Genomic DNA, 24840 nt, shown 5'->3' with positions numbered 1-24840 from the left:
CGCCGGGAGGAACTGAAGAATCACATTTCTTTGTTTTCCTCTTAGATTTCGGTCGTCCTGATAATCATCTCGCCGGTTTTCAGCCAGAACTAATGCTTTCTTCTGCTGGTCTTAGGGAATTGACTTGGTTCCTTCTCTTCACGACACTGATGTAAGTCGGTATCATTGCAAGGTCTTAAATATCACCCAGTCAATGTGTACTGTGAAGCTGGCTCATGGCTAAAAACAATTTGATTCATCTACATTAAGGTCCGTTGCAACGTCTATTCCTGAAAGCAATCTACGTGTCTGAAGACACTACAAGGAAGATATATTTTTGAACTCTAATGATGTCCGCTACATCACTGGTGGGTGGAATTCTTCAAAAGTCGCTGATCTTATGATTTGGAAAATTTGTTCGTTAGGGTGTACAAACTCAGTGGTGGCAAATTTGTTTGACCCCTCGTAATATAAAGACAATGAAGGGTACTGGAAACACCTGCAGCAGATTGTGTCCATCCTCCATGTCTTGAGACCTAGCCAGCAACGTTAAAGTGGTATAGTGTGCGTTGGCCACAGCTTACGTTCATTCTTATCTTGGTGGGTGGAGGTTCCATTTCCCCTCCCTCCCCATGAGAATGGAACTGAAAATCTGTCCTTATCGGGATTTAACAGAAAAAATCGGGCACGTGTCCAGACGTCCTGTCAGATAATTGTCCTGCTGCCAAGACAGCGTTATACATGAGCGACAAGCAGTGCGCGTGCGTCAGTTTCACGTGACAACACGACCGCAGGTACAGCTCCGGAAGTGTCCCAGGTTGGCCACTTCTGCAGCGTTGATAACCGTCCGCTATAACTGGCGACGTTTGAATTTAAACTTGCTTTCACAGCGACAGTTACGTCTAAGCGAAGCGCTGCAGTGGACGCACCACCTGCTATGAAATACTTAGTGCCCGATTTTAAGAAAACGGTTGGTGACAAAACTTAATTCATTGTTATCCAGCAGCTTGATACCTTCACTCGATACCGGACTGAATTTCTTTCCATTACTCGACATCAATGCTCGTCACGAAACTAAATAAAAGCTAGCTCGAAGTTGTGTTTACTGAGATAAAAACGGAATGCGTAGTCATCGCGTGCAGTTATTTATGAGCTATCCACGAAGTACATTACGTTTTGGAATTAAAATAAAGTATTGGAAACTTTTTTATTATATACAGATGAAAGCCACACTTAAATACTACTAATCTACATAGTTGCCATTTAAATTAAGGCACATATGGTAGCGATGGACGAGCTTGGAAATTCCTTCGCCGTAAAATTCCGCCGCCTGCGTCTTCAACCACGTGGCGACTGTCTTTTCGGACAGAACAGGTGTGATTTTTCCAGATTTCCTGGAAAGAAGCACTAAAATACTCTCAAAGGTATTGCAAACCTCGGCACAGAAGAGCAATACAAAACAAGTGCAGGGGAAAGTTGGGCTCAAAGATCTTGATGATTCACAACGCCCGGGCCCACACGGGAAATGCCACTCAAGTTCTCGAATCTTTTAAGTGGAGTTGTTTCCTCATCCGCCGTACTGTCCCGACCTGGTTACCGAGCGACTTCCACTTATTCCGAGCAATAAAGTGGTAGGCTATGCAGAGTTTTGATGACGCACAGGTTAAAGAGGTAACAACGTGGTTCAAGGCGCAGGCGGCCGAATTTTACGAAGGAATTTCCAAGCTCGTCCATCGCTACCATATGTGCCTTAATTTAAATGGCAACTATGTAGAAAAGTAGTATTTAAGTGTGGCTTTTATCTGTATGTAATAAAATTTCAATACTTAATTTTTAATTCCAAAACGTAATGTACTTCGTGGATAGCCCTCGTATCATACATTATTAGATATAAAATGCAGCCAATACATAGAAATTCTATTTAAAGATGAGAATAAACAATCCCCGTCTCGACATTTTGGAGTTCGTGGAAGAAGGGTTATGCGCAGTGTGCATCGGAAATGTCTTCAAATTAATCATACTTCATAATCGGTTACAGATACAGAAACGATGCTTATGAATGAACCACGAAAAGGAAACGTATTTAGTATGTTTAATACTCGAAACACTTGGGTTAAATGGCGCTCTTCCACTCCAATCTAAATTACAGAACGGGTTCTTGTCCAAAGTTTGAGCCAAACGATGGGTGGTGAGTACACTGATCAGGCATCACATTGACCCTCGTGGGGACTACTTTGGCAGACACGTACTGAATTAATCAGGGCAATGAAAGAACTTGGTTGAGCGAAAATTAATTTTAAGAACGGCTGCTGCTATCCACGTAGGTGAAATGTTACTCTCATCATGCCCTGGCTAATTTTCACATACGTCCATTGTTGAGATACTCGTCGGAGGACTTCTTCCAAATGAATTAGTAGGAATGTCACACATACACACCCCCAGGAAGCTCGCCACTGTTGGGTTCGTGCTTGGCTACCACGGGGCTCCAGCTTCAGCAGCATTTTTCCCTTATATGCTGTCGATTCTCTTGGTATTCCTCTGCCACTCCCTTGGGGACCTTGTCTGGAGTGTTTCTGGGAATGTCGTGTTGTTGATTACGGAAGTGCAGTCACACTTTTTTCTTGCTCCCTTTGACTTGTTTGCTTCTCCCGTTCCTCCATTTTGGCGTTAAAGGTTGTGTTCATCCTCGCTGTGCGCTCCTGAAGGCTGGCCCACGCGTCAGACACGTAACGGGGGGACTGGGTAACACGTCTCGACCCCAGGTCGACAGGTAGGGTTCGCCCGTACCCCCTGGTACAGACCAGTCTCAACGAGGGGCTATTGCCTGAACTGGAACCATTCCAAATTGCCGATTGGTCCGTCTGTAAGGTGAGCGCGAGGTGTGAAGTCACCTAAGGCAGGTGCGACCCCTTGTGAAGGGCGCCACCAGTTCGAAGGAGCATGCCATCAGAGACGCTGGCATACCTGGTGCATTTTCTCACAATGAGTCAACTTCACAATAAACATCTGAGAAACGCAAACGTAATGAGGGTAACGATTAAGACCCTTCCCGCTGCACCAAGGTTAGTTGTGGTATCACGTGTTGAAGGTGGTCAGTCTTTCGCCACAGTAAATCTCTTGATTATTCAGAAAGGTGTTGATGCAATAGCCAGCCGTGTGAAATTGTGCTTTTTTATGGAATGGCACTTCGCTTTTGGACACTCCTGGTTCTCAAGCAGAACTGCTTGCCAACTCGTTCCTCCACGGCTACCCTGTTCGTGTCACGGCCCATAGAACTCCGAATTTTTCCTCTGGTGTTACTTACACTAGGCTGCTCCAGTCTGACAGGCATAAACCCAAAGGCACCTCTCTCATCAGGGTGTCATCGCCGTCCATCGTGTAATCAAAAAGGTAGGTTCCTTCTTATTACACACTCGCTCTTTATCTCACATTCGATAGTGGTGCCAAGGTCAAAGCAGGTTGCGAAATTGTCTGACCGTACATTATGAACCCAATTCGCTGCTACTAGTTGTATCGTTCCAACCACACACGAATTTCTTGTCGATAACCAGTCAAATTCTCACCTTTGGTAGGGATGCGCAAGAATAAGATGGACCACATCTTTTTCCCCGCTGTATAAACAATGTCATCCTTGCCACCTAATTTCGAGTGTTCAATGTATCTTGCTTAGTGGGCTGTAAGAGATTCTGGCAAAAGAAAAGATGCCTTATCCAGTTGCTAGCAAGTGACTGGCCAGTCACGAATCCAGTGTTACTATGTTTGGTACCTATAGTTCGGTTCTTCTTACCCTCCACCCCACGAAGGACATTGCCACACACATGCAGCCTTCCTTTCAGCTGAGGTAGTGAAAGCGGCCAGTGTCGTAGCATCGCGATCCCCTCGTCTGGCTGTACAACAAATCATCAAACTCTGGCCTCAAGGGGTGAAGCCACCAGCTACCCAAGTGGTGGGCCAGAAAGGACATCAGTACTCACGTGACGACTTTCTACATCATTCCAACCAATCTACACTTGAATCTTCCTCTAACCAGAAAGGTTCAAAGAAGTCCACCAAAGGCAAATGGTCTTTCCCTTCACCTACTCGAAGATCCTCTCTGACGTTATCACGTGATACCTTAGCATGGCCTTCCTTCATGTGGCCAGTGCACACCACCAACCATTATCAGTGTTGGGATCCAGACGCACATGTAAGCCGACGCTTTGTGGACCAAATGGAGCGGGATCGACCTGCTTCGGTGCCCTATAGTAGCGACTCTTCACAGGCTCACTCGACAACTAGTGATGTCACAGATCCTTTTTTGCATCATGACTCTCCTCCAATGGGATGTTAGCAACCCCTGTTCCCACTAAGAGGATATACAGCTGCTTTTAGCATCACTGTCTCCTTGTACTCTGCCCACAGGAAACAAAATTGCACCATCACTACTTTGAGCTTCCACATTTTTTACCAGTTAGTTTTGACATTTCCTCTGAGGCTGGCATTCCATTTCATTGGGGTTTCATGCTGCTCACACGAGATGACCATAGTCAACCCAACTCCCTGACTACCAATCTTCAAGCTGTTGCAGTTCACCTTTTTTCTTCCCCACCCGAATTTTTCCCTCTGTGCCATTTATGTCCCATCATTTGATGTGCAAGGGCTGATTTCCTTCATCTTACTGAGCAGCTACCCCACCCATTTTTGCTACTCAGTGACTTAAATGTGCATCATCCCCTTTATGTTCTATCAGAGGTGCCCTCTTGGCTGACCTTAACCTATTTCATCTCTTCTCCCTTAACACTGGTGCACCCACTTTCATTCTGACTCCTCGCACACCAATTCCCATTTGGCCCTATCCTTGTGCACTGCCCAGCTTGTCCCTCATCTTGAGTGGCCCATTATTTCTGACGCCTACTCCAGCGACCACTCCTGTGTGCTCTCCATCTGCTGACACCTACCCCATCCACATGCATGCCCAAGTGGCAGCTTGCGAGGTACCACGGCTAGCAGTGTATCTAACACTAAATTCTTCTAGAACCCTCATATGGAAATGATGCTGACTGTAATCGACCCTGCAAGTGGAGTGGACAAGTTTGGGACCTGCAATAATTTAATTTGATAGAAATAAATTTGATAAAGGAAAGTTTCATTAACGTAGTGAGAGATGAAAGGGTTGCCCGTTTACAGGATGAAAGTTATTTACAAAATAATTATGGCTAAACGCAACATAAAACCATACGAAACATTTACAATACTTCAAATTGGATACTTCAATAAAAGCTGTGAAGGTGAAGTTGTCCATAAACTAGCTTGCGACATTCATGACCAAGTGGTACGTGGAGCCAATGCCTTGCAACTCAAATCTTAAGACACCCAACCAATCCAACATTAGTTGCTGCTACAGTAGTGAGAACTCAATGAACACCCAAGACAGAACCACGATAGAAAAGACGGTAACAGGCGCACTCTGCTGGGCTCTGATTATCACGTAGCAAAATTCCCTAATCTGCCGATGCTGCGGACATACATGACCAAGCTCTTCTTAACTGCAAGGACACGATCTGGCGTACCGGAGGCAATGGATGGTTGCTTGGACATCCCGTCGTGATAACGTCGCGAGTATAGACGGAAACAAATTATCCTGGTCTGGTTGTTCCAGACTAAAGATTTCCAGCAATACAAAATGCGGCTCTGGGAGAGATGCAGGAGGCTCTCCACACAATCACTGACGGTACAGTGATTCATTTTAACAAGCGAAGTCACACAGTAACTCCGATACAGTCAACTTTAGCCAAAACTGCTAAAGGACAACATACGCCGCTTGTTCGAAGAACGCTCAATTTCGGAAAGTTAGGTTGAAGTCGAAATTTCAACTTCGTCAAACAGTTACATTTAAGTGGAAGTATATTAAACAGCCAACTGAAGGCAGGCTGTCCAGGGCAGCGAGAGCTTCCTCGTAACCTACTCAGACTGAAAGGCGATAGCACACTATCAAGAACACCCGTACAAGCCAAAAAGAACATTCCCGCCCCCACGACAGTGGCTGTGGTTAAACGTGCCGATCAGCAACTCGAAAACTGGCGGAAAATTCCACTCTATTGCCGAAGTACTACTCATCCAGTGGAGATATTTGGAGCCAATTTCTTCGCCGATTTTGCTACGTCACGGAGCTATCCCCTGAGCAAGCCAATCAGCTACGATTTGGCAGAAAACGCGCGAACTTGCACGCAGACTACCTGGGAACACAAATTATTCCCACGCCTCGCTCGTAGCCCATCAGTGTTTTCAGTGTGTGTCTGCGAAGTGACAATCTGTAACGCCAGCTGCTCCTTCAGGACCCTGTAGGTGTCGCCCCCGCTCTTAGGACAATGTTGGCGTCTGAACAGCATCCACTCGACTCCCTTACACCTGTCGGCATAATCCGTTCATCCCCAGCAGAACACTCCTCTCTGGACCACACAGGCCATGAGACGCAGCGTGGGAAGAAATAGCTACTCTCAACCGCTGCAATTAGAGAGGAAAATATTCAGTTCTGGGTTCTCAATAACCTTGCAATGACCATACTCGGCTATGCTTCGCCAAATGGAATTAATCACAGTAAGATGTAAATATGAGAGGGGGCAAGTCACTGCATGCATTGTAAAGGCATGCCACCTCAAGCTTGCTTAGGCTGACTGGTAGCTTTAATCCTCCCTGGCAACCTTCGCAGAACAAGATTTCCTCAGTTGTGATGACCAGGTGGAATATATCACAAACGTTATCCTTACTGCTGCAGAACGTTCCATTCGTCACACTTCGTCTTTACCATGTCGTGTCCCAGTCCCTTAGTGGTCTGCGGCGTGCCGTGACACAATTGGCGCAGAGAATCCTAAGGTGTCAAACCGCATTCATTATAACCAGATAGTTGCGCAGTGTCGTCGCATTCTTCGGGGTTGCAAGAGAGCTAGCTGGATTTCATTAACAAGCTCTTTTAGCAGTTCCACCCCATCATCTGTCGTGTGGGCCAACCTCCGACAGCTCTCTGGGACCAAGATCCATTCTCAAATTTCCGGCCTGACAGATGTTATCGTGGTTCCTTTGGTAATCTAACATCTTAGGCCGCCATTTTGCGGCAGTTAAGAGCTCTTCCTACTATCAACCTGCATTCCTGAGGCTTGTCGGACGATGTCTTTCCCTTGTCAGAATCGTGGTGCAGTGCCGCATTCACTGTGAGGGACCTACATCATGCTCTGTTCATCCCGATCCTCTGTCCCAGGGCCAGATGCTGTCCACAGCCAGACGTTGCAGCACCCTTCTCTTGTGGGCGAGAAATTTCAGCTTAAAACGGACAACCACATCTGGGTAAAGAGCACGTTTCCCAGACCTAAGCCCAGTAAGAGACAAACCTTCCTTGTAGCTACAACCCCATCACATACCAGCTGCGTTTGCAAGGTAATAAAATGTATGATTCATTCCAGACTCGTATGGTGCCTCGAGTATTGCAATTTCCAAACAAATGCACAGTCTGTGTCTCGAGCTCGGCGTTTCGCACTTGACCATCTCGTTACTTTGTCCACCAATGTCATGAATGGTTTTCTGCAGATATCATTGTTACCGTTCGATCTGGAGAAGGTCTAAGACGCCTTATGGAGAACTAGTGTCCTATGTACTTTCCACGTGGGGCTTCTGTGGCTGCATGCCCTATTTCCTTCAGAGATTTCTAAGACAGTTAGGTGCGTATGGGTTCTGCCTTCACCCAGGAAAACGGCGTGCGTCAATTTAACGTCCTGAGCGTCGTCCTCTTTGCTATCTGCATCAGCTCTATAATGGCCTGTCTCCCGCCATGCATCTCTATTTCCCTTTTTGCTAACGATTTTGCCTTCTATTTCAGTTCATTACGTAACTGTCTCACTGAACGCCGTCTTCAGCGCTGTCTTGATCGTCTTTACTCCTGGAGTATCGACAATGGCTTTCGTTTTTTCCAATGCCAAAACAGTCTGTGAGTTTCTGGCAATACAGACGGTTTCTCACCATCTTTACATCTTGGGCCTATTGATATTTTTTCGTTCGTTAAACCTACGAAATTCCTCGTTATCGCCCTCGATAGGAAGCTCTTAGTCCTCCCATGTCTTACCTGGCAGCTCGCTGTACGCGGTTCCTCAATGGTACTTCCTGGGGGTACCGATCGAACCACCCTATTCCATTTTTACCCGTCCCTTCTCCATTCGAAACTTGACTAGAGGTGCTTTCTTCATGCGTCTGCACGTCCATACCTCTTACTCAGTCACAACTCTCTCCAGTCGTGGCATCTGCGTGGCTACTGGTGCCTTTTACACAAGTCCAGTTGAGTGTATGCTGAAGCTGCTAAACTACCGCTGTCCTACCGCCGTGACTTTCTTTAGCAGGTATGCATGCCAGTTCTACCATGCATGTCAACTCATTCTATGCCTGCTCCTAAGATGCTTGCCTTGATCGCCAGTATGGGTCGCGATCCGCTTCTGTTACCACCTGGAGTCAGATTTCGGCAATTGATCCGGTGGCTTAACTTCACACTACCTTCTGCTTCACATGTGGGTGAGAACCCTTTGGCTTCGTGAAGTGGCCCATATTAACCTTGGCCTTCATTCGCTTCCCTAGGACACTACTCCAGCCTCGGTCTCACCTTCAGTTTTACGACCTTCACATGGAACTTGGCGGTAGTACCTTCGTGTACACTGATGGCTCTCGGACTGACTGGTGTCAGGTGTGCCTTCGTCATTAGCGCCCTTGTCTTTAGATATCGGCTTCCGCCAAACTGCCCAATATTTGCAGCCGAGCTCTTCGCCCTTCAGTACGCCACAGAGTACATCTGGTGACACTCCTTTAAATTGTCTCCTGCTCACTTCTCAACGCACTTGACTGTGCGCTGTATACCGCCCATCTCTTAGTACAGAGGGCCCAGGAAAACTGTCACCTGTTCAGTCTTGATGGTGCCACTGTGATGGTCATGTGGGTTCCTGGTTAGGTTGGTCTGCCAGAAAACAAGGTTGCTGACACTGTTAAGGCTGCACTCCTTGTACGTCATCCCACCAGTTACTATATTCGCTCCGATGATCTGTGCTGTCGTCTGTCAAGTGGTGGTGCCCCTTCATGGGCATAAGATCAAGCTTATTAAGCATCTTCCAGCATCGAGGACGACCTCCTGTCCTTCCCATCGGGAGTCATTTTAACTAGGCTGCGTATTGGGCACTTCATTTCTAGCCATCATTTGCTAAGCGGCACTACCTCACCATTTCGTATACTTAGTGCACAAGTTTTAACTGTCCGCCACTTCCTTACAGAATGCCCATTGAAGTTTACGTTCCCACTCGGGTTTTCCATCTGTTTCAGCGGCCATTTCAGCAAATGACGCGTGGGCTGTCGACCGTATTTTACGTTTTATCCGTCAAAGCAATAAGGCGAACGCTATTTCATTTTTAGTTTTGGACCAGTTTTTGTATGGTGCCCCACCTTACCCCTTTCTCTACGTCCCTGTTTTTAGCCGTCTTCTGCCACTTCGGGCTGACGTGCAGTTAACTCCTCGGTCTTTGTGTACTGTAGTAACGATTTGGGCGCGTAGGAGCCCGGCTGTTATTTGTGCCCTACAGCGAAACAAATCTCTTCCAGACGTCGCACGCAGTTGGTCGCTTTGGCCTCATGCGTGAGGGGAGATGAGGCCAGTTCCCACTTCCTCTTTCCACCCAGGGACTGCAATCCTACGCTGTACGCCAACCACCCATCCACCAGTCATCACCCAGTGAGCTGTCGTGCGTCGGAGGATGGAGTCAGATCGGGGATTCCAGCTGCACGGTATGTCTAAACGTTGCCGCAGCGTAAGGCAGCACATAGATACCTGGCAACTGGGGTAAGCACAGATTTCGTTCCGCTCATTCTCTGCGTCATTAAGACGTTGTCAGTCATAAGGTAGGAACGACGAAACAGTTGTCTCGTGTCATGTTAACTACCAACTGTAAGCGATGATGGGCGTTGTCTCAACAAAGCAGCTTACAGGACAAAGCTGAACAGTCGTGATGACCTTTACACAGGGTTTATGAAGGTTGTGGCATAATTCGTGTGGCCGCGCTCCTCATAAATTGGCAAGCAATGTATTCGACAGGTTACATAGCGTGAGAATTTTCTTGATAACCAAAGTTGTACATCATAAGTTTGATTTGACGTCACTTTTAGCCACTACTTAAAACGGTCTGAAAACCATCTTTCACTCTGTATCGATAATTGTCACATTTCATTTGATTGGACTTCTATTTTGGTGTAGTAACGTGTTTGTACGTCAGAACCAAACCCTGTTACCAGTGGAGTAATAGGTTTGTTGTGGCTAGAATACACATTTCTTACCTCCAGAATTCATGAATATTTACAAACGAGCTAGTACAGTATATTGCCTTCTTGTAATCCTGCCTCTTTCCAAGTTTAACATGGCCTCTGTACGACGGTGGAACACAGCATTCTTCACACAAGGCAACAAATTTGTGGTGGTCTGCGTGAGCACTCACTGCAGGAGTAGCGCCAACTGACAGGCAGTGCCCTGGTGCCGCTTACCACGGACGCCCACTGCCTTAGCAGCAGCCTGGAGGGCTGTGGGAAGCGAAAGGGGATTCCAGGGGTAGGGAGGGTGTGTATTGGTATTAGTCATAAAAGATTCCCAAAGAACTTGCTGCAAAGTACCCTCTTAACGATATAACGATATCTGGTCTGGATTCATGTAGATGAGGTTGGGAAGGGTGTTAATGCCAACATGGCTCTCCTGAGGCAAGCTAGCACAAAACTGCTGTAACTGGTCCTACACTACCACGATACTGCTACTAAGACGAAACCATCAGAACTGGTCGCACACTGGTCTTGAAGGAGGCAGATCTGGGGATCCTACGGGCCATGGCAGTACCTCATAATCGACATTGTTCATATACAAAACAGCCACGTGTGGACAGGCATTTTCCTGTTAGAAAATTATATCACGATACTGTTGCATAAGGGCAACACATGCAGTGTATTTCTCTCGTACATTTTGGCACCAGTTTGATCACTACCAGCCAGCATCTGTAGTTGTATTTGATGGCTGTCCGCATCATGGCACCAGATGTAACATCACTGGGGACTCTGGGGGTGTGGAGACTGTCCCAAAGTCACTGCCTTGATCGCCAGTGGACCTGAAGGATAGTGCAGAACAGCAATTCATCGCTGAGCACAGTGCTACATTTATTAGTCCATGGCAGTAGTAATGTGAAGGGTTTGTCGGTGCTGCGCAATAGTGATACTATCTTGGTAGTCAGATGGGGTGGACTGGAACCTTGCCGTCACATTCACATCCAGTAAAACACTGGATCAGTGTCATCTGCATGCTCCACAGATCTGGGTATTGCAAGATTCGAGGAACTGGCCAAATGGATACCACACATCAGATGGTAAACACGAGTGATCAGTGCACTGTGGTGGGAGCCGTGCCTGTCATAGAGCTGCAGCTGTAATAGCGTACGTACACGCCACCTCCAGGTATAAGGAGTTGCACCGACGTCAGATCATGTTTTATGGGTCGTTCACTTTGTCAGGCAGTGTAACAGAAACAGAACATCTTCAGCACCTTCTGTAACGACCGCAGATTCCCATTAAAAAAGGCAGCATTAACTTCAAAAATTACATTTAGTGTGCAGACTGAAGTTTCATGCTCCTTCTGTAGTTCATTGACTGAGGTAGTTCAGTTCGGGTTCTCAGACGCCCAGAAAAAGTTCCGTTCAAATTTACAGACTTAATGTAAGCTACATCGACATTTGACATAACATTGAGAACGATTTTTATAGGTGCTGTGCTACGCACAAAATATTTTTCTTTAATCATTCTGTTCCAATCTGTTACCGAGAAACTGAAATTGGACATTTTATGGAATGTGTAAGCAATGTAGTGAATGCCAAGTCAGGCATGGTATGAAATTCATCTCACTGAATACTCGGGCTAGACATTTAGTAGAAAACTATTTATATTTAAAGCGGAGTTCGAAAGAAAGATAATTTGACATAACTCTTCTAACTACTTCAGTGCGGTTCAGTTGGCGTTTAGTTCTGTGTTAACTGTAATGAACGATGCATGTGACAGTTAACGTTACCCAATATGGCGTAAAGAGTGAAGATGTTCAGATGGACAAAGTATATCTCGGATCAGTTGAATTTAAGCAGTCCACGACTACTAGAAAATTTGTCAAGTGGAATATGAAATGCTTCATGTGTTTCTGCTAAAAATGAGAATTTGTTAGAAATTCAAGATAGCATTTCGGTTACGCTTGCTGCAATAAGGCGTAAAATACGTGCAGTTTTGAATTACAAGGAAATTAATCTCTAGTTTTCTTCTAGGAAGCATTTGTTGTAAACGTTAAACTTTTTAGTTATTACATGGTACATTGTTAAGACTGTTGAACTAAGACATTTAAGAAAAACCACTTTCCAGATACACAGCTATTCTAGTTTCCATTAAAACTAGAAATTTAGCTTCATTTTTGATTTTTATAGTTGCCCAGAGGAACATAAAACACCTTGCAAAACGTTATAGCCGTTATGTGTAGGACGGTAAGAAGCAGTACGAAACGTTTGTAAGATCCTTTGCGGTTCTCAGACACAGAAAAATGTTGTAACATTTCAGTTAATTAGCAGTGAAATTTGGCGCTGAGGCCAATGTCCGCGCAAATTAGAGCAGCCCGTCACAGCTGGTGTACTGAAACGTGTTCGTGATTCCGTTCCCCGAAACGGAGCCAGTTACGGAAGAACTGGATATGGGACAGTAACAACAAAATCAAAGCCAAATGCTGAACAGTTTAAGCCATAATCGTTGCCATGAGAGCTGACACTAATTCCATAGGCAGGGCAATTGAATTAGTGCAGGCAGTTGCCTCCCTGGTCTAACAACCCTACCACGACAAAGGTCAAACTTCAATAACGATTGTGGTGTTGCTCACTCTGCTAAATACAGTACTGCATTTTCGGGCACCTCGGTCATATTGTGGCAGGTGTCGTTAGAGCACAGTTAAGTCATTTCATGTAATATTGAAAAAAACTAGGTACTCAAGTTTGTGTTTCCCACGCTGGTGTCGTATTATCATGATTCAATCGTTGAAAATCTAGGTGATTGATTCCAAGCTCGGATGCAAATAGGCCTAGGTTTTATTCTGCAATATTCAAAAGTTTCGTAGATACGTTTCTCACACCATTCTTGGAGATTAAACCTTTCAAAGTTACCACAATAGTGATGAAAAAATAATCAGCACTCAGAATTTAAGTTAAACTTCCTTATTGCAATATCACGCGACACACTAAACATCACTTCACAATACAAAACATACTTCAAAACATCTTCCTCACAGTCACTGTTAAAGTTCACATTTTATAAGCCGACAATGTTCGTCTTTCCAACATGACTTCCACGATTTGACTTTAAGCTCCTACTCCATGTTAACTATCGCTTACGCGACCAAAAATAAGTTGAAAGTACGTCAAAGATCATAGTGACAAAAGAAAGAATACGCTTAAGAATCATTGCAATATAAACATATCGATGTATCAAAAGTGAAATTAAATCTGAATGTTGTCTCAGAAATATGTTAAGTAGGTAACAGAAACAGTATTACTGGTATCAAGAGGTTCAGATGAGGTGCCGTAATGGTTACGTAATTAAAGTACCATTAAACTGGGTAACTTCGATGCTAGTTAACTTCAAAATGAGGCAACGTATGGAATTTTTGTCTCCAGCTCTCAGCACGAGCTGCCCTGCAACACACTTGCTTCTTAGTTTCTGACCGTTCTTTGTGTTTCCTAGTCATGTACAATTACAGTGAGGAGGCTGGTCTTGTTCACAGGGCGTTCACCCTGGAGAGCCGCTTGCAGGACGCAGTGAAGAAGCGCCTCCAGCTGCGGCGGCAGCTGTCCACCCCGGAGAGCTCCTCCAGCCCGGCCAGCGAGAGCCAGGAGGGCTCGGACGACGGCAGCTCGCGAGACCTGCCGCTGCACGAGGAGTCCTCGGGAGACACGCGCGACGTCCGGGGGCGCTTAAAGCAGCTCAAGCTCGCTGTGCCCAAGCCGCAGACGCCGCAGGAGCCACCGCAGACGTCTGCGCAACCGTCACCGCCGACGTCGCCCGCGCAGCCGCAGCCTCCAACTTCGCAGCCACCGTCGGCGCCGACGTCACCCGCGCAGCCGCAGCTGCCGACGTCGCCCGCGCCACCGACCTCGCAGCCGGCGTCGCCAACAGTGAGCGACGCGATGCGCGAGATGTTCTCCCCCGGCACCAGCGACGAGATCTGGTCAGCCAGGTGGGTCCAGGGGGACACTGACTAGCGGCCGCCGAGCACGGGCAGGGGGAGACAGCGGCGCAATCGCTGTCAAATACCTGGTGGAAGGTATAGTTACAGCCATCGGTTGTACATACTCAGTTTCATTCCTTACCATTTTTACACATCACTGCGAGACTAAGCAACATGCACAAGATCTGTAGTGCACACAGACGAAAGTAACGAAAAATACAAAAACTCTGCCTGTGTCCTTCAAAACCACTCAACACTTAAAAATCAGTAAATCAGACCAATCAAAAATGCATACTATTCACACATTACTGATAAGCAAATAAAACGTCACACAGTAGTACGTAAAATGTAACTCAGCCAATGTGATCAGAGTGGTTATGTAGACTGGTAATTAGCATGCCACAGAAGGCACTTGTAACCGAAGATAACCAGTGTGTCCAGTCTCAAGAAAAATTAAAGTATCTGTAATGCAGTCACTAAAACAAATAAGTAAAATCGATTTGTAATATTTTGGGATGATCTGGTTATCACTAAAAACTGACTGGTAAGAGAGCAACCTCAAACACTTTTTAGGCTTTACTCAGTGTGCTGTTTGTAATCTGTAGCATGTTGCCAACATAGTACTCCTCTGAGCCCTTTTGTTCTGAGCCATTTCCGTGGCACATGGCTTGCATACGAAGCTCACTCCTGCTGGTGGTCGTATGGCTTAGTTTCTTCAGAGGGAAAGTAGTTCACTGCAGAGGCACAACCTCGAAATGCTTCCTTCCCTCACTTGCTGTCACGAGCATAATGGTAACAAATAAGTACAGGCATACTCCTCCAATTCCTGTGTTGTGAAAGGACAGAGGAAGATATTTTGGCCATAGAGCCTTAACTCTTCGTAGAGAATATAGCGGACTAGTTGGGAGATGGTGCAGAAATCTTAAAAATGAGTGGGTCACTTAAAATTAAAACAGCATCCCCATACAGTCACGGGCGTTTCCACAAACTGGATGATGTGTTGCATAACTTCCCAAAATCGTCTAAATGTGGCTCAAAGCCCTTCTCAACGAGACCACCTTAGTCTGACAATGAGCTATCCTCCAACTTGGTGAAAATTTACTCCTTGCTCTCCATGTCCATAGCTGGCCAGTTTGATCCCTTTAACCGCAACCACCAGCCAACCATCTTAGTTCACGAGCTCGCTTGATGTTGCAAACTGTTAAAACATATAGCAGCTGTTAATAAATAACCCTGACGAAATAGGTATCATGACAGAAACTGGCATAATGACATGGTTGTTGGAGCGACACATTCACCAATAATATTCAAATTATACACTTCTTTAAAGAAGCATAATTTCTTTACGCTTTCCGAGGTCTCATCTTCACAAACTAGCGATATAAAGGTATCGACGGTATCGATGGCAATTCAGATCTATACCAGATAAATGAAGAGATGATACTCCATGACATAAAAGCACGCCAGACTTAAAAGGATGCACAAACTTTGGGTCGTGCGTAAAGTATACCAACGGTAACACAATAAATACGTCCACTTTGCGACAGGAATGGTGAAAGACGAAGTAAAGACTTCATAATTCTAATCAAGAAAAAGCTGAAAGCATGAGTGAATTAAATACTACCAGTGTAACGAAGCAACGTCAGTAATTTAATAAAGGCGAGTGGACCGGACCTGATAACATACGCGAGTATGCTCGCTTGTCGAAACATGCCTCAGGTCACGCCAGTACTAACGATAGGAAACGGGAGTAATGCGCTGAATTACACACGCACATCACTAACGTCGATTGGCAGTAGGGTTCAGGAACAGACACAATGTTCGAATATATTGAATTACTTTGAAGAGAGAGTTCCACTGAGTGAGGGGGATTCAGAAAATAGCGTTCGTGAGAAACCAACTAGACCTTTATTCTCACGAAGTAATGAATGCTATCGACAAAGATCTCAAATTAATAGGTTTTCCAGATATCCGAAAGACTGTAGACCTCTTTTTTGCTCACAAGAGGCTTCCAATTACAATGACTGTCTTCAGAGTAAAACCTCATTTCTGCGACTGAATCAGTGATACCTGAGAGGTGGGTCAGTACGTAGCAATCGATAAATTCAACGAGTAAAACAGAAGTGACACATGGTGTTGCCCAGAAAAGGGTTACGGGCCCTCCGCTTTAATTTATAGAAAAGATAACGAGGAAATTTAACAGCCCAATTTGTGCCATAGCAGAAGGTGCTGTCGTTTACAATCTATTAATCAGGATGCAATTGAAAAAATACAAAAAATGTATAGTACTGTAAATGGCAGTTGAATGTAAATAATTGAGGTTATCCGAAGTAGTAAAGGGAATCAATCGCACTTCGGTCACACGAGAAACAAAACAAATTGAAAGGGTGTGAACATAAAATACCCAGGAAATTTGATTACGAGTAACATAATTTAAAATGAACACGTAGCGATGTTGTAGAGAAAGCTATCAAACGACTGAGTTTTACTGGCAGAACGCATGGAAGCAACTCTGCGAAGACTGCATCCATTAAGCTTTCCTTCATGCTATGAGGTTACTGCTGAGCGTTATGGGATACTAGCCAAATAGGATTGACGCAGGCTACAGAAGTTTTTATCCGGGCAGATGGATTCCTAATAGCGCGAAAGAGGGCAGTGTCGCGGATTTATTCGATTTAGGGTGACAACCATTAAAACAAAAGCGTTGTTAGTGAGGCATTTTCTCGATATTACAAATATTCTCCTTCGAATCCGAAAGCCTTTTATTTAGGCTTCCTACATAGGGAGAAATGACCAGTGTAATAAAATAAATCATAGCTCGCGTGGAAAGACGTTAGTTTTTGCCAGGCTCTGTTTACGAGTGGAATCGTAGAGAAATACCTAGGAGGCCTAGTGCCAAGCATTTAAGTATGAACTGCAGATAGCTCACGTAGACGGAGCTATAGATGAATTACTTACATGTGGTCTTTCGCAAATGTCCTTTCGAGGGTGACACCCTGAGCCTGTGTGGATTGCTTTAGTTGCGGTGATACACAATGCTAAATGTGCTGTGTGACAGTTACATGCGAAGTGTTTGAGGTACACGTGAGGTTGGTATAGAGCGGGAACCTGCTTTGACGGGCGTTGCCATGTGTCACATTACACCAAAGTTTGTCTGACGCAGGGTATAAAACCATGAAGTGGAACAACTGAATCAAATATATTAAGAGTATAAAGTTGAGTCCTAGGAGCGCATAAGTGAAAAACAATAAAATTGGCTACTAATTAGCCACGAAGTCCTAAAATTAGTATGGTCGTTCCATATTCTAAGTATCCCTAAATTACACGATAGTTGCTGCTCTAGAGAAGTTGCTACTGTTGCGTTGTACGCCCCCCCCCCCCGTGCCCGCGAGTGGAGTGGTACTGTCAATCCACTTCACAGCATGTGCCTGCTGCTATAAAATAGTGCAGCCACATTGACACCCTCTGGATTTGGCGCCTTAGATGAGCCTGACCGGATCTGAGTTGTCATACTGTTTACGCCTGCCATGTAGGCAACCTTGCAGCTATGGCTGTACCGCCTGAGGCCGCAATGCCCCTTGGATGCAAAACCGCAACCAATAGAGGGTGAACACTGTATGGTGACACCTGGGCCTGTTCCATGGACCTTGGTATTTGGCATATGTTTTAGCTGCATTGGGTAAGTTAGGAATGGTGTTGGAAACTACGCTGATAAAATAGCAGATGTGTAAAGCAGCAAACAAAGCTTACAGCAGTAAAGGCACTGTATCTGTGACACTGCTGTTGGGCAACAGTAGTGATATTGGCTGTTGCATACGCGCAGGATGGGCAGTCAATTTTTTTAATCATCTGACTGTACATGCCATTGGGTACACGAACACTGCAGAACAATATGCACTGGAGTTCTGAAAACGGTCAGATCGTTGGCACTGTAGATTACCAGTCTGTCGAACTATTCTGCTGATAAATGTGAATAACTACAGGAAGAAACGTAAGGTTGTTTCATACTGGACAATACAGGGCGTACAGTGGAAGTAGTCCAGTCATCCCGAGCACCTCACAATATTACCCACGTGAGTTTGTGCACATCTCTGAACTACTGCCAGCGAGTCTGTATTGTTAAATGTTTCAGTGATTATATCGGACTCGTTCCAAAGATCGCTCTCAATTTCTTGTTTGACTAAAATTGAGCCGCCATTTACCAAAGCAGAGGGAACTGTCCAGTGTGTAGACATTAGTCGGCATTGGTCTCCCCAGTACTTGATCCCATTAAACGGATACGTAGCTGGCAACTACGAGATATTACCTGGAGAAGTGCAGTTATTATGGCACGCCTCTAATACATACAATCAATTTGTTAGTAGATACAATAATTTTGTTGGAAATGCCTCTAATGCCTCTAATGCCTCTAATGCCTCTAATGCCTCTAATGCCTCTAATGCCTCTAATGCCTCTAATGCCTCTAATGCCTCTAATGCCTCTAATGCCTCTAATGCCTCTAATGCCTCTAATGCCTCTAATGCCTCTAATGCCTCTAATGCCTCTAATGCCTCTAATGCCTCTAATGCCTCTAATGCCTCTAATGCCTCTAATGCCTCTAATGCCTCTAATGCCTCTAATGCCTCTAATGCCTCTAATGCCTCTAATGCCTCTAATGCCTCTAATGCCTCTAATGCCTCTAATGCCTCTAATGCCTCTAATGCCTCTAATGCCTCTAATGCCTCTAATGCCTCTAATGCCTCTAATGCCTCTAATGCCTCTAATGCCTCTAATGCCTCTAATGCCTCTAATGCCTCTAATGCCTCTAATGCCTCTAATGCCTCTAATGCCTCTAATGCCTCTAATGCCTCTAATGCCTCTAATGCCTCTAATGCCTCTAATGCCTCTAATGCCTCTAATGCCTCTAATGCCTCTAATGCCTCTAATGCCTCTAATGCCTCTAATGCCTCTAATGCCTCTAATGCCTCTAATGACCACATTGGGTGAAGGGAAATCAAAACGTTCACTGTGGATTTGATACGAAGATAGTAAGCAGGTGTTAGAGATGGCTTGGTAAGAGACGGTACGATATAGTAACAGCTGTTTTCGGAAGAGGTCAGCAGTCAGTACAGCCTAGTCATTTGTGTACAGCGCCCCCTGCTCTCGGGAGGGCAGCATGCCGGGTTCCAGGCCATCATCCAGCGCCGCCTCCAGCCCCTCCAGAGCTGAGGGCCGGAGTTTGCAGGACGTGCCACCAGAACGTGAGGTCCCTCAAGAGGCCACTGAGGGGAGAAGCGTGCTGGAGGAAGAGGCGGAGAAGGAAGCCGGCCTGTTCCCGGGGCCTGACCTTGAGGGCCTGTTCACGTGCTCCGCTACAGGCGTCTTCCGGTCATCCGTCGGCGAGACATCAGCATTCAGAGGGTGAGTGAGCAGTTTTGCTGATAATTATCCACAAATGGACTAAAGGCTTTTCAGCTATTTGATCAAATTTGACCATTCAGGACACGCTTCATAATGAACAAACATTCACGCACGAGTCGTCCTGCACGAGTTTATTTCGAAAGGTGTCTGTCTGCTTATCACTACATAAAAGCTGGATTTCCAGAATACATTAGATCGTATAGAATCCCTGACACACAAAGCCCTAAGGATTGTGAAAGTTATTTACTTCTCAAAGGGACATGGGTCTATTAACATCTTCAAAGAACGTACTACGCTGAAGTGCCAAAGAAACGGGTACAGGAATGCGTATTCAAATAGATATGTAAACAGGCAGGTTTTTACGTATTACTGCTGCTAAAATTGCAGGTTATCAACATTTTAGAGCTCGAGCGTGGTGTTATAGTCGGCTCACCAATTACGGGACACAGGATCTGAGGTACCGATGAAGTGAGGATTTTCCCGTACTACCGTTTCACGACTGTACCGTGAATATCAGGAATCCGGTAAAACATCAGATCCGGACATCGATGCGGCCGGGAAAAGATCCTGCAATAACGGGACCAACGACGACTGAAAAAATCTTGACAGAAGTGCAACCATTCCGCAAACTGCTGCAGATTCAAATGCTGGGCCATAAAGTGTCAGCGTGCAAATCATTCAACGAAACATCGATATGGACTGTCGGATCGGAAGGCCCACTCGTGTACCCTTGATGACTGCAGGACACTGACCTTTACGCCTCGCCTGGGCCCGTCAATGAAGACATTGGATTATAGACTGGAAACATGCTGCCTCGTCGGATGAGTCTCGTTTCAAATTGTATCGAGCAGATGGATGTTAAAGGACATACACACAACTTCATCACTGCGTGGACCGTGCATGTTAGCATGGGACTGTTGATGCTGGTGGAGGCTGTGTAAAAATGTCAGGCTTGGGCAGTTTGAGTGATACAGGACCCATGATTAGTCTAGATACGACTGACAGGTGACCCGGTATGTAAGCATCCTGTCTGATAAGCTGCACCCATTCATGTCCATTGTGCATTTTGATGCAGTTCAGCAATTCCAGTAGGGCATTGCGACACCCCACAAGTCTAAAATAGATGAAGAGCGGCTCCAGGGACTCTCTCCTGAGTTCGAACATTTCTTCTGGCCAACACTCTTCAGACATAAACATTATTGAGCATATGAGGGGTGCCTTCGAACCTGCTGCTCACAACAGCTCACCACCTCCTTGTACCCATGTATTTACGGACAGCCCTGGTGTCAGTTCCATCCAGAACTACTGCCAACAGTAGTGAAGTCAATGCTGCGTCGTGCTGCGGTACTTCTGCGTGCTCTCGAGGGCCATACCCGGTATTAGGCAGGTGTAAGTTTCCTTGGCTCTTCAGTGTAAACGGAAACGATACATTGCTCGTTGAGCACAAGTAAAGGTACAAACACAGGATGAAAGATGACCCTTTAAGTGCCATGGGCCGAGAACTGCTAGACCTCAGAGGACAAATAAGTTGCTTCCATTAAATTATACTATAGAAATGTCAAGTCTGTTAAATGGAAGTACTTCCGCTTATAAATGGATAAGCAAAGGTGAGTAGCTCAACTCAGAAGTTAGAGAAGCAGCTATCGAACTGACTCGTGCTTCCAGCCGTTCCCGTACGCTAGACAAAGTCGGCGTGGGCCTAGCGTGCTATTTGGCGGCACCAAATTTAAGAAAATATCACACCTGACAACGCAGACAGGAGGTGGAATCAGCATTGAAGTGGTACAACAAGAGTACATTTAAAATCACTTACCTTACATTGGAAAGACAAGGCTAAGGCGAAACAGACTGCATTGTCGGCAGAACACTTGGCAGATCTGACAAACCCAATAGACAGCCTACGTTACACTTATGCGTCCGTCCTCTGCTGGAATATTGCTGCGCGGTATGGGACCCTTATCAGGTAGGATTGGCGGAGGACATCGAAAAAGTGCAAAGAAGGGCAGCTCGTTTCGTGTCATCGCGCAATTGGGGTGAGTGTCATTGATATGATACGCAAGTTCGGGTGGTAGTCACTGAACCAATGGCGGTTTTCTTTGCGACGAGATCTATTTACAAAATTTCAATCACCAACTTTCTCTTCCGAATGTGAAAACGTTTTGACACTCACTTACGTAGGAAGAAATGATAAGGCTTTTCGTACTAAGCATCTCTCGCTTAACCTCTCTTAAACTTCTAGCTTGTTTCGTAATCATAAAACTTTGATACTTTCGGCCTGCAATCTGAGATACAACTGCTGTACAAACAGCTGAGTGTATAGCCGCTAGGTGTTGCTGCACGTAAGCACTGTACTCAATGGCATATTTCAAAGAATGAGGTGATACTCAACCGTGTCAGTCCTTCATACTTTCTGGGCGAAGAAATTTTAGATATAATGCTCTTAGGCAACTCGTCACTGATTTTAGAAGCAAATTTTATACAGATTTGTACCTTTTCTCAAATTAAACTTTGTTGGAATGGTTCCTTTTATAGACTATAGCAATTATGAAACATTCATTGTGATAAAAGTAAGATATACCACGTGAAATAACATTCCATTAAGTCTGCCGTCTTCTAAACATTTCGATGCAGCTTGCTCCAAATTCCTGTCCCACCAACCGCTTCTCAGTATAGCACATGCATCTAACATTCTCAGCTACATGCTGCCTGTTTCCGTATCACTTAGTTTTTTGCCACCTTTTAGTACCTTGAACGTTATTAGCTGATGTATTAGCACATATCACCCTGTCTTTGTTTTAAGTTTTCCCGCGTCTTCCTTCCTTGGCCGACGCTGTGCGGAAAAACTTCATTTATCAGGCCACCTAATTTTAACATACTTCCGTTGCACCACATCTCTAGTGCTTAGCGTCTAACAACCGCTTCCGTGTATTGAGACAAACTGCTCCACAGTTAGCATCTGAGATGCATAACAAGTGGCAGCACTTTCGATGATGAAAAGGTTAGGCATTCGCCAACTTCCACATGAGCTCTTCATCGAGGGAAAGCATTAATTCCGTCTAAGACAATAAAAAGAGATAAAATTGTAGCTAGCGAATATGGAGTCAACATTGTACATGAAGCAAGACAGGATCAGTCAAAAACGTAAGAGCTTAAGTGGGCGAACAAAAACACGTTAATTATAACTACTAGCTTCGAAATTCGTGTCAGCAGTACATAATGAAATTGTCTGAAAGGAACAGATAAAAACACGAATTCCGCTCTTAAAACAGAAAAAATACTGTTCCGTATAGATGCTGTGCCAAACTGAAATCCATTTGCGAAATATACATGTCTGTCCATTTTTACTCACTTTTGAAACAAGATGACGGTATTAATACGTGCTCCAGCTCTTACAGAAAATTTGAATGATCTAAGAGGACGTGTTAACATAAAACGTTTCCTCGCTTCAGAAAATTTACACATCATATTTCATAAGCTGCAATGACTGTACAATTCTCGTACGTTTTCAGAGGTGCGTTAAAGAAACAAAGGAGATTTTAAAATATTCATCGTTTTTGTAGTTTAAATTCAAACCTGCTACAAAGTTATTCCACTACTCTTAGAACTCTCCTTAAATATTCTGCATACATTCTACCTCATAGTTTCTTCGGGTCATTTTCAAAATTTCCAAATTAAATTTGGAACGACCTCTTACAGATAGTTCTCAGCATGACTAAATGAGTTGACTGGGGCAACTTTGCTCTACCCAAACCACCCTGTCATAAAACACCTACTTTGCCTGCGGACACGCCTTCAAGTAAAGGTTAAACCAGAAATGTTAAACGTTGTCCTTGCCTAGAAAGCTGTGCCTATCTTGGTAATAGGCCAGATGTCAAGCCAGATCAACCCTTGCAGACAGTTTCTGTAACATAAGGTACTTAATTCAGATCGGTTTCATACAAGAGCGAAAATTTCACCAGTAGCTACATGTCGAAGGAATGAAGGGTTTTAAATATTGATTCGTATCGTTGCCTTTCCTACAGCATCCCAGAAGAGCCACTCGAAGAGCAGCAGAAAGCGTCAGAGGATCCAGTGTGTGAAGAGCCAGGTGAGGGGACAGGACTGGGCCAGGGACAAGAGGGCCCCCCTGCTTGGACACTCGGGCCTCTAGCCGCGGTGGCCGCGTCGGCATTCGGCGGGCTGCAGCAGAAGCCACAGCCGCAGCAGCAGCAGCAGCAGCAGCAGAAAGCTGGAGGAGAGGGTGCGCAGCTGGGGGAGCAGCAGACAGGACAGGGCGGGGCAGCGCTGGCAGAGGACAGCGGGGAGCAGGAGCCAGGGCCAGAGGGAGAGGCAGAGGAAGGGCGGCCACTGGGGCAGGACTCGCCAGGGCCGGAGCCGAGGCGGGCCTCCAAGCGGAAGAGCACAGCCGGCCACTGCGGGCTGGTGCCGAAGAGGGGCCGCAAGTGAAGGCTGCTCACCGTTTTTTAGATGGAAACCATCAATTTTTAAAATCTCATTAAACTTCTCTAAATTTTTCAGTAAGTTAACGAAGCTTTTGGCAAATAGTATTGACGAAAATTACCACAGATGAAAGTAAATTCATGTTGAGCCCATTTCTGTCACATTCTACAAAATTCCTAAAATGTTAGTTTCAGTAAGTCAGTACCAAGGGCACGAAGAAAAAAGCAAAACTTCATCGATAATTTTTAGTGGCTTAATCCTTAGCAAAGCTGTTTAAAAATAACCAATGTTTGTACTTCATGTGTAATTTAAAACTCGTCTGTGGTGAATAAAAATCAACAAATTTTTTCCGCACTTGAAAATGAATGCTAATGTCCCTAGTTGCATTCCTTGTAATTTATCCCAGTACAATGACCTGAGAAATAAAGCTACTTCAGAGAGCAGTTTTGATGACTCAGCTTCTTTCCGTTTAAACTCTGTATATCCCTTTACCTTCATGAACTGTAGCTCAAGTTGGGTCATAACTACATTGGTTGAATAAATGGCATTAGTACAGCTGTCACTCAAATGGAGTCACTGTCCAAACCAGATGATCAGACAACTGACGACCGGCGTGACAACCAAAGCATTGTTCCAATAATCTTCCTCTGTAAAATTTTCCTGTACTATTTTGAAAGATCGTATCTTTGCTACTCCATTAGGATCAACTCCTTCAGATTGAAAGAGCGATACACATCCTTAAC

The 24840-nt window shown here is 45.2% G+C and overlaps 1 protein-coding gene across 2 annotated transcripts in view; it reads left to right on the top strand.

Annotated features, from left to right (window-relative positions):
• The window catches only part of LOC126335310 (serine/arginine repetitive matrix protein 1-like), a 48026-nt gene extending 23579 nt beyond the window's left edge, over positions 1 to 24447 (top strand). For both annotated transcript variants that reach the window (XM_049998451.1, XM_049998452.1), the window contains exons 5-7: positions 13814 to 14266; positions 19388 to 19657; positions 23680 to 24447. In XM_049998451.1, the coding sequence (XP_049854408.1) occupies positions 13814 to 14266; positions 19388 to 19657; positions 23680 to 24103 (1147 nt within the window). In that variant the 3' untranslated portion in view covers positions 24104 to 24447. The remainder of the gene's footprint in view (positions 1 to 13813; positions 14267 to 19387; positions 19658 to 23679) is intronic.
• The last annotated feature ends 393 nt before the right edge of the window (positions 24448 to 24840 follow it).

This window comes from Schistocerca gregaria, chromosome 2, assembly GCF_023897955.1.
Source record: "Schistocerca gregaria isolate iqSchGreg1 chromosome 2, iqSchGreg1.2, whole genome shotgun sequence".
Classification (NCBI taxonomy): Eukaryota; Metazoa; Arthropoda; class Insecta; order Orthoptera; family Acrididae; genus Schistocerca; species Schistocerca gregaria.
The sequence above is the reverse complement of the archived record's forward strand: the minus strand, read 5'-3'. Positions and strand labels throughout refer to the sequence as shown.